The sequence below is a fragment of the Daucus carota genome, chromosome 7, assembly GCF_001625215.2.
Source record: "Daucus carota subsp. sativus chromosome 7, DH1 v3.0, whole genome shotgun sequence".
NCBI lineage: Eukaryota > Viridiplantae > Streptophyta > Magnoliopsida > Apiales > Apiaceae > Daucus > Daucus carota.
In genome coordinates this window covers 21,644,676-21,655,868 of record NC_030387.2, presented here as the reverse complement: position 1 = coordinate 21,655,868, position 11,193 = coordinate 21,644,676, and the positions used below count along the sequence as shown (strand labels likewise).

Here is an 11,193-nt window from a genome sequence, read left to right as displayed (position 1 = left end):
GAGTGTTCTGCAAATGTTTACTCATCCATTTGTTTTTCAATTCATGGCAGTTTATGAAAATCAACACTGTGTCACTTGTTCTGCACATCGATCTCACCAAAATCAAAGAGGAAGAGAGATCTTGTTCTTCAGTATAATACACTCCCGTATTGTACGTATACGAAAAGTCAATGACAGTTTTTTAAATTATAAAAACAATTCCACATGTCTCTCAATCTGCCGTTTATTTTGTTATGATTTAATGGGTAGGATTGGGTCTCCAAAGACTCCAATATATCAATACTCCAAGGAGCCTAACTCTATGATCTGTATCTTGTTTAAACTGGGGATCCACCATAAATTGAGTTGATTCAAATATATGTAGGGAAGCATTTGAATATAGATTGGGGAGCCAGACATATTATATTATGACAGCCAAAACGTCAAGTAACAATAATCCTTTTGGTCATGGTTCATGCATCTCTATAATTGTCCAGGACTCCTCAGTTCCTCGTACTAGCTCTCTCTTATTTTTTTCCTTCTTTTTTAATCCAAAATATATTTAACTGAAGATATATACAAGGTAGTTGGGCCTGGTCTTTACGATCTAACTAGGCTAGAACCTTACTTCAAAGTTCAAACTTCAGTTTTTTCCTAAACAACTCGACTTGCTCCATAAGAGCATCTCCAAGAGCCTCTTCATTTAGGCTCCTAACTTGAGATTTGAGGAGGAAGAGGAAAAATTTTGCTCCAAGAGACTCTTAAGTGGCTCTTAAATCACTAAGAGCCTCTTGTTTCTCTCTCCTCTCTCCTCAAAGTTAAGAGCCGCTACATTACTCCTAACTTATTTTTTCACAATAAAAAAATCCTTCCCGCCAATTCACCTCCATCTTTCCATCTCTTTTGTTATAGTAGAGCCCAATATATGAATAAAATATGAAATAGAGAAGAGATTTAGAGAGTATTGTTGGAGTTTACACTCTTAACTTTGTCCTAAATTACTAAGAGCCACATTTTTTATATTATATTTAATAGCCAACAAGGAGGCTCTTGGAGATGCTCTAACATAAATTAATCTTATACCCAAACAACTAAAAATGTTGGATACCACAAACGCAACTAAAGTTAAAATAATTAGAGCAAGTCTAAGAAATGCCCTATCTCATGTCCTAAGTTATTATTTAGGGCATTTAATGGAAAAAGTTGCTTCAACAATGTCCTAGTGATGCCTTATATCACTAGGACAACATTCTCAAGTCTTATTTTTGAGGCACCTCTCTCTTTACCATATCCCATATTTTATTATAAAATCTTATCAACACTCACTTTCTCTCTCTATTTTTATATTATGTTTAATGATGAAAGAGAGTTTTTAATAATAAAATATTAAACATCTTGTAAGAATAAGGCACATTGTTGTGGAGTTCAAGTTGGTAAAATATGTCCTAAAATATTAAGACATAATATTTTATATTATATTTAGGGGTTCAACTAAGACACTCTTGGACTTGCTCTTATTACTACTACCTTACTAAAAGTTAAAAACTCTTCCAAATAGAAGTTGGGGAACAAACAAACAAGCCCTGTTATGATTATGAGCACCATCCTCAGCGAGAAATCCTGTTCTGGCTTCCTTCAACTACCCTAACCTCGCTTAACCCCTCCTATACTTCTCCACTTTTATATCCAAAATAAACCCGAAATTTTAACAGAACTCTTATTATTTTGATATTTATTTTCTGGGCTTTTGATAATTTGCACCAGGCTTGCAACACATTTGCCCTGTTCCGGCCTTCTCTTGCTACCAGATCCGTGCAAACCACTCTTCCTCTTGGAAAATAAATTAATTTAGCTCTTGGATCTTTACCAAACTGAGCCCAACTCAAAATACTCTCTTATATATCAGGCGCCCCAGCTTTTATTCTTGTAAGATTTTTACATGCCTAGCTAGCATGCATGCTATCTGTTGCTATCATCCAAGAACACAATACTTCAAGAGTTCAACAGGAGAATTTGTCATCAATGGAATCAAGGTAATGTTGAAGGTACGACTGCAGTTGAGCCGTTAGCAAACGACAAGACAATGCTATAGGTGTGCTAACGAGAGTCTATGATGACCTGTCAATGAGACCATTAAAAGAAATGGATCGATGATCTTTAAGTATTCTTCGGGGATCATAATCGCATGGAAAAATTGCAATTCATAATCCATTTTTATTTCTCCATAAGTGTTCTCTTTTAAGCTATTGATACATGCTATCTCCCAATAATTTCTAGTATAACTTTGAATTAACTACTAGCACTACAAAGAAGACAGAGGGGCACATGTATATTGATCGGGGAAAGGAACTCTTAAAGTCTCGGCTTGATCACATTCTAATTTTTTTATACCATGTGGTAGATAACTTATAATTGATGATCTTTTGCCATACAGCTTTTTGTATAATTTAAGGCAGAAGTTGCATTTTCACTCCTTATCAGAAGTATCTATTCTCGGCATTTCAGTTGCCTGTTCATCTCAATTGGGGATGTCTTAAAGTCGAGTTTAGTTTGGTTGAGATAGTTAATTAGGTACTAACAACGTATTGCTTGATAATTTATTGATCATGCTCATGGTTAAATACAGCTTTTCTTGATGACATGTTTGAGTGATCATTCACCTTGTCTGAACCTGAAACTTGTATCCTTCCCATCACATGCATAGTAGTGATATTACTCGTCTCCAATTTCTATTCTTTGTGCTATATTACATAGCAGTGGCGGAACCAGGAATGAAATTCAGGGGGGCTCAAATTTGTACAGGACCGATTGAAATTTGGATACCGAACCTCGATACCACATTCATCAAAGGGAAACGGTCATCTCTCTAGGTTGCAAGTATTGATTGGTTAAAGGGCCTCAAAGAGAACGTTGTTCAAAATGCATTAACATAAATACAACAGTAAGCAGCGGCGTCGAAAAAAAAAATTGACTTATAGAATAGCGATTTTTTTTTGCGCCACATAAGGACTGTAGACCTTCGAAAAAGCGTAAGTAACCAGTTCCAAGTGACATGGCTATTCACTATTACTTTCTAAGAAGTCTCCTTCTCCATGTGTGGCGTGATAAGATAAGGACCACTAAGGGCCCAGTTTGTCCTTCTTCTCACAAAAACCCCATTGCCGGAAATATTAAGCCTACTGAAGGCAGGGAGAGTCGGAGAGAGCAGGTTGCAGGCCCTGCGGGCTATGGGCATTGGGAGACGGCCGCCGGGAGGGAGAGCGCAACTGAGCAGGTTGTGGCGAATCCATTCGCTGCTAAATGAATTTATCACAGTGAGAAATTGATTTAGGGTAGTGTCAAGTGTGTGCGTATGACTTATTCTGTTTGAATGTATTTGTTAATAAAAATCTCTTTAGAATAAGAGCAAGTCCAAAGCAGAGAGAGAAAGAGAGTATGTATAAAAATTTATTATAATATATAGGATAGAGCAAGGAGAGAGAGGTGCCTTATAAATAAAGTTTCAAGAGGTTGTCCTAATAATATAAGGCATGGCATTGTTGGATCAACATTTTTTATCAAATGTCCTAACTTATGACTTAGGACATGTTATAAGGTATCTTTTGAACTCGCTCTAGGTACCCTAAATTATACAGACATGAATAATTCAACGGGGGTTGAAAAAAAAATATACACTGTTTTTAAGAGGTTAGGGGGCCTCTAGCATCCCCTAGCCCCCTCTGGTTCCGCCCGCCACTGTTACATAGTGAATTTCTGATATAGAATGGGTGCTAATAAGAGTGAAGGAGCTTTACTGTTTTATTAACTGAATTAAAACTAGCTAGTGGCCACTTCGGAAGATCAAGGGGTGTTTGGCCGGGGCTTATTCGTACCATTTGTGTAAAAAGTCAAAGAAGCATTTAAAAAAAGTTAAGAATGTTAGCTTTTGTTTCACGGCTTCTACTTCTTTCCCAAACACTTTAATCACTTATAAGTCTTAACTTGCTTCTAACTTCTACTTCACTTTTTTACTTAAGCAATAAGCACTTATTTTAAACTCACCCAAACGGCCCCTTAGTTAAATTACGGATCAATAGTAGCTTAATGTTGCTTCACATGCAGTTGCAGTCTTGCAGAAGAATCTGCAGCAGATCTTCTAGGGCTATGATAGTCATCCTCTCTCTTGTTGTTAAATAAATAAATTTTTAATTGATATTCATGCTTGCACAACTTACAGTTTATTTTTCATGTCATAACTGATTGATCATGAACACTTGATACCAATGAACTTTGGGGAAAATGCTGATTGATCATTGATCATGAACTGATTTATGAATTTGATATTTGATCTGGTGGGTTCTTTGTATTTCACTCTAGCAGGATTCTGTTCATATTTGCGAAAAAAGCAATGTCCTTACTTTCTTTCTTTGAAGATATAAGGCTACAAAACTAACAATATGAAGTAACTACTAAAAAGATTTCTTTGAAGTAATATTTTTTCTTTGCGAGAAAATATAACTTCCTGCCTAAGTTCCTGGGATTCGCTTTACCCTCAAAAGATAGTAACTACTAAAAAGATTTCTTCTGTTAGGTCTGCTTTGAATACTTAATATGAAGTAATATGCAGTAATAAATAGGTTCAATGCCCACAAGACAAAAGAAAATGCACTGGTGTATATTCATAAAGACTTTTGACAATGCTCGTTTGTGTAAATTTATTCAATACGTACACATCCACATTAGCACAAACGGTGGTCAGCTCATACTCTAGTACTTGGGAATTTTGCGATACATGGTGAAAACAGAGTGCAAGATCAACAATATGAGAAGTGTGGCAGCAAACGAAGAAACTATAATGGCGCCTGCTGCTTGTTGACAGAATGTATCATATATATTGCAGATCTTAGTCCAACGGGTATGAGAATTTCCTTGAATCCCCACGTAAGCAACCCCTGCGGCAGTTCCTAATGCTGCTGCTACAATTGCCAGCATCACCTGCATTTTTTCACCCAAACTTCTTAGTATCGAAAACTATAGTATGTTTCTGATTTATATATGTACACATTTATGAATTACAGGTCTGTGAAAGAAGGCAGGCTCACCACATCCATGGCAACAATATATAAAGCCAAAATTTTGGTGTAGCCTGGCCTTGACAGTGCGGAGATGCTGAGCAAGGTTGTTATGATGCTGTACAGACCGGCTGTGGAGAGTGCTGCTACAAAGTATCTGCAGTGTTTTACATTTTTACTTGATCAGTTAAAGGTAACGATAACTATATATAAAATTCCCGAGATAGTTCCCAAATGTACGTCAAGGTACCTAACTTTAATTAGTGTAATAAGGTCCTCTATACCTGATTAGTGATAGTGTTAAATTTTATACATCGCAGCTGATGACAAAATTAGTGCAAGAGTAGTTATTATTAGCCTTATATAATTATATAAGGTATTAAACTAAGAAAAGAAGGCCAAGGTGATGCTAAAAAGTATTCCCATATTGTCACCACTTTTTTAGCTATCTATTTGGCGAGGATCTATAAAAGGATGAGACAAAAAGTAGGTAAACTAATAAAAACTTTGTGGTTTCAGCTGAATAAATCACTGAATGCATCAATGCACGAAAAAACATTTCAACTCAAGCATGAATTAGATGTATAACTTAAGCATTTCAACTTTCTCATTGCATATCTGTAGAACAGAACATGCAACACTAAACACTTTCTCATTATATTGCTAAAACTGGTTATGCAAATTAGTTGTTTGTGCAAAAGCATGCAACGCAACTTACACAAAGGCCGGTGTATCAGTGAATCTTGAAGTGTTAGACACCAATCCGACGGGTGGAAACGGAATCAACTCCGTTTGTTTGCTTGTGACCATCAGTACCACAGCTGTCAACGACGCAACAAACAATAACACCCTCAAAGCCACCTCCGCCATCGCGGCCTGCCGGCTGGTGGCAGGGGGAGCACTAGTTGGCGAGTTCTTGTACTCTACTGGCGCAACACTAGTCATTGAAGCCATAATAGTAGATATTTAGCTTGACAAAGTTAAATGACTAAAGTGATTTGTTATGTTAAATGTGTGATGCGAGTTGTGACTGGTTTATGATTTCAAGTGTTTAACTGTTGTACTTATAGACACTTCCTAGTAGAACTGAATGTACGGCCGCATTTCCCACACTAATAATTAATATTTGAATATAACGTAATAACGGGTGAACATGATCAACGCATCATCTAAGTACCTAAAGCTTTTCAAAGTATCATTGATAGCTAAATTATCAATAAAGCATTCTATCACTTTTTTTTTGGGTTAATTATCAAGTTGGTCACTAAAGTGGGCTTAATGTATCAAGTTGGTCACTGAACTCAAAACGGTATCAAGACGGTCACTGAAGTGGCCATAAATTTCAAACAAGTGCCTTAAAATATAAGTTCAAGCACTAAAAATATTATTTATAAAATTTTACACATTATTTTTAAATGTTACCACAACCAATTAAAAGGTTATGACTTCTAGTATTTAAAATAATATATTTATATTTTATCAAGTTTATTTATTATTTATATTTTATTATATAGTTATTTCTTTGTTTTAATTAAAAATAAATAATAAATAAACTTGATAATATCTAAATTTTTTGTCATAAATATTAGAAGTCATAATCTTTTACTTGGTTTTGGTAACATTCAAAAATAATGTGTAAAACTTTATAAATAATATTTTTACTACTTGAACTCATATTTCAAGGTACTTGTTTGATATTTATGGCCACTTCAGTGACCATCTTGATACCGTTTTGAGTTCAGTGACCAACTTGATACATTAAGCTTACTTCAGTGACCAACTTGATAATTAACCCCTTTTTTTTTTGAACAAAGATAATAATTCAATAATAAAAAGCCATACGGCATCTACATACATGATCGAAATTGAACAAACGCGTAATAATATCGTTGTTGAATCCTTCCATTTTGGACAGGCAACCAAACGATTTATTGAAGAGATATATACATATTGTAATCCTCCAACTCTTGTTTTGAGCAATCGACCACAGATCTATCACCATAATAACCTTCCTTATCGAATCAACACCATGAAAATCAACACCATCAAAATCCTGCAGATCTAAAATCCCGGACATGACAAACAGTAAAGAAAATCAAAATCAAATTGATCAAACAAAACCCAAATAAATTGGGAATTTATTGAACAAAAGCAAAAGATGAACAAAGACTGCTAAAAAGAAGAAAAGATTGGGACTTTCCACCGGTAAAAGCCGATGGAAGCCCTCAGATTATAGAGGCGGCTACTTCAAGAATAGAGAGAAAAGAGAGAATAAGGTTTTTGTTTGTTTCGAGAACCCATTTGTTTAAAGCATTCTATCACTTAATAATCAGTTAAACTGGCATAGGCATTTCAAATCATCACTTAGGACTTAATTATCACTATTTTATCACTTAATTATCACCTAAAGCTTTTCAAAATGTTTAATTATAGTAATATCCTCAATGTTATGTTGTACAGTTATTTTTGGAGGATACCATCATTTTATTTGTTTGGTTATCTTGTATATTTGATTTCACATATATAATACCTTTATGTTAAATATAATATAGTATAATTGATTTTGGAAATTAAATTAAGATATATATATATATATATATATATATATATATATATATATATATATATATAATACATGAAATAGACACTTACACGTCGTTTGGTTGACACGTAAATATCCATTAAGTTGAAATTTCCAGGAAATATGTGAAACTAAAGTTGTTTGTTTGACAAAAACAAAAAAATTATAACTTCTATAGAAGTGTGAATAACAAACCACAAAATATGTGGAGTTATTTACCCACCTCCCCAGTCCCCCTTATTAATTGCACTTCGTGCAGGAATTTAAAAAGTTAAATATCAACCAAACACAAATATCAACTTATCACTTATTACGATTTCTATAGTTAATTCAAATTACATTGAAAATAACTTCCCATCATCAATCAAACAAGCACTTAGATAATGTAAAAGAGATTCAAAATGATTGAGGTATTTAATTTATTTTTAATATTTATATATATATCACACTCATTTTAATTACTCAAATATCTATTTTAATGCTCACAAGGGTTGGTCCAGCCGATTAAAGAAGGGACTTGTATTCTATTGATCACAGGTTCGACAGGTAGAATTTGTGGTTATGCCTCATCGACCAGCTATTTTAACTATTTTCACAAATAAAACACTCTATTCAATGATATAACTTATAAGTAGAACAATAATTTTAAAACTTGTTAAAGTTGACAGATATTAATGAATAATTGATAATTATATTTAGGACTTCTTACAACTGATAAATTATATATAAATTTGGATAATAAAAAAATAATTCATGATTAAATTATAAATTACAAGTGATATTTCGAACTTGATCCTACAAAGATGCATAATATTAGGTAGATAATGGTTATATATACTTAAAAACTAGTAAAATGAAAAATATGATATATCTTGCAAAATAAGATTCTTATTATGTCATCTGTGAGACAATCCATGTGCTTCCTTGGTTACAATAAAGAAGATGCTACCCCAAGGTCAAACGTTGAATCTCATTTAACAATAAAAGTGACTTTTGTAAATAAGTGGCATTTTTATCATATTTATTTAAAATTTTATAATGCTGTGACTCAAGATTAGATTAATGAGGATATTAGTCAAAAAAATAAGTTTTTTATACAGATTATAAATTTTAGTAGTATTTTCCTTATTTTATACATAATAAAAATATATTTTTAAGTATGTTTTGCCTATAAATATCTTTTTTTTATTGAAAATACCTATAAATATCTTATAATATAAAGGAAAAGTAGGAGTAGATAAAATTTTATGTATATTTAAGCATAGCTAATTTTAAATTCTTTTTACTGATAAACATGGGAATTTTAATACACATGTATGTCTTCAAATTTTAAAGTTGACTCCCCTTAATCTTAGACATGAATATTCATCGAATAACTTAATAGTACAAAAAGTCTTTTCCTGAAAATTCTTATTTAACCAAATATTTTAATTCGTAATCTTAAATATCCAAATTATTTAATCAAATCATATGAGCTGTTATCTTTTCTAGAAGAATAAACTTTCGGAATCACTTGAGAATAGTGCCAAATACATGTATATAACTCGTTTCAGTTTGGAAATGTATTTTATAAACACTTGAGTCTCGTGTTATTATTAAAAATGTTAATATCGATTATATATATAGTCTAATATGTGATATTTTTTAAAATTATTATTTTAATCTTCAATTTTATTTATATGTATCATATAATCTTTTGTTCAAAATGAGATTAGCAATTAGTATGTTACTCCCTCCGTCCCAAACAATTCCTTACGTTTGGTTTGCATACAGAGGTTAAAAAATATGTATAAAATAATAAAAAAAAGAAAGAAAAATGGATGAAGTGGTGGGACCGGTTAACTTTTAATATATAAAAGGGAGATAGTGGAGTAAAAGTACTATGAAAAGGGAGTAAAATTAGTGTGAAAATGGAGGAAAAGTTGGAAAGTGGTGAAATCTATCGACTATTTTTGATAAGTTTTGGAATGTAAAGAATTGGTGGGACAGAGAGAGTAATTATTAATAACTACGTAATTAATTATATCATAAAAAAATTTACAACACAATAATTAATTTGCGGTCGATATATGTGAGCATCTATATTCAATATATTTATAATATACTTGATCAAAAAAACCTGGTAATGTAAAACGTATCCAATTTTTCATATTATTTAATTAAATTACATTATTTAAATTTCATGAATGTCAAATATAATTATTGAGTCCTATTTATCCATAGGATACTTCACTGTTAGAATATCAGGATGTTATGTCACAATCAGTTGAATATCAATGTGATACTTTATTATTAGAGTAATAAGAGTATGATACTTGGATACTTTACTTACATTATTTTAGGGAAGTTGTTCTTAACTTACATTAACAGTTAGTGTAGTGCTCAAACAATAAAAGACAAGTTTTCACTACACTACAATAATAACGACCCAAACCTAACACAACAACAAACTCTCAATAATCTGTATTGTCTGACAATGACAAGAATTACAATATCCATCTGCGTGTATGAGAACATGTCTCTACGTTAACAGCATTTAACCGGTATGAATATTCCATAAGGAGGGGTCTATATGTCAAAAAAAAAATTGTCTGTAAAGGGATTATCAATGATGAATTCTTGGCTGAATACCCAACCAACATACGCAATTTTCAATAAGATTTGAACAAAAATATAAATATTCAGTAAGAAGAGTGCTAAATGCCTAAATCCACAAGCTACTCTACTATCCCAGAATCATCATGATGATACACTATAATGAGTTAATATCAAGATAATACTCCATTGGTACATGAATATCAATGTGACAATTTGCTCATTTTGTTTTAATACAACTATTTCTAACTCACATCAACAGTTTGTGCAACGCTCAAACAACATGTTTGCACTACTCGTCAACAACAAAAATCCAAACCCAACATAAAAATAAACTTTTTATGACATGCTTTGTTGAACAATGACAATAATAGCAACATCCATCCGCTCGTATGAGAATACGCCCGTGTCTCAGTAATATTTATCCAAAATATGAATATTTAGCAAGGTCGACAAGTAGTGAAGATTATGATTTTTGAAAGAAAATTCGGAGTTTCAAGATAACACCAAAAGCTAAGTAATTCTTTTAAGAGCTTATTGCACTTCGTAACCCCATACTTTGGCTCATTAGCAAATCAGACCCCACACTTTGAAACGTGGTAGTTTGTAACCCTCTGTTTCAGTTAGTTTTCAGTTTGTAACCCAGGCCCACACATCCGTTAAAAATAGCCGTAAACTTTAACTGTTTGAGAGGTAACAGTGTGTATATTAGTTTCCAACAACTACTTTACCCCCTGTGACCCCTCAAAATTTATGTGTTATATTTTAAAATTATTTTTGAAAACACACAATGATGTAAAAAAAATTAAAAAAAATTTAAAATATGTATTTAGATTTAGAGTCTGAATATTTATTTTTTACACAAACGATGTAACTTATTTTTAAATAAATACATATTTTAAATTTTTTTACATCGTTGTGTGTGTTAAAAAATAATTTTAAAATACAGTACATATACTTTTAGGGGTCACAGGAGGTAAAGTAGCT

General features: G+C 32.4%; 1 protein-coding gene across 1 annotated transcript; it reads right to left on the bottom strand.

Annotated features, from left to right (window-relative positions):
- Window positions 1-4,613: 4,613 nt before the first annotated feature.
- Window positions 4,614-6,123, bottom strand: LOC108195752 (CASP-like protein 1). Its single transcript, XM_017362707.2, has 3 exons — window positions 5,749-6,123; window positions 5,061-5,187; window positions 4,614-4,953 (listed from the first exon to the last, which is right to left on the bottom strand). Exons 1-3 carry the CDS (start codon window positions 5,982-5,984, stop codon window positions 4,726-4,728), a joined length of 591 nt encoding a protein of 196 aa, XP_017218196.1. The 5' UTR covers window positions 5,985-6,123; the 3' UTR covers window positions 4,614-4,725.
- Window positions 6,124-11,193: the final 5,070 nt, after the last annotated feature.

Excerpts from the sequence above, each read along its gene's own strand:
- LOC108195752 (XM_017362707.2), bottom strand. The coding sequence starts at position 5,984 with ATGGCTTCAATGACTAGTGTTGCGCCAGTAGAGTACAAGAACTCGCCA. Across the intron at positions 5,188-5,748 it reads ACTGATACACCGGCCTTTGT|ATACTTTGTAGCAGCACTCT; the intron begins GTAAGTTGCGTT and ends AAAACACTGCAG. Across the intron at positions 4,954-5,060 it reads ATATTGTTGCCATGGATGTG|GTGATGCTGGCAATTGTAGC; the intron begins GTGAGCCTGCCT and ends GAAAAAATGCAG.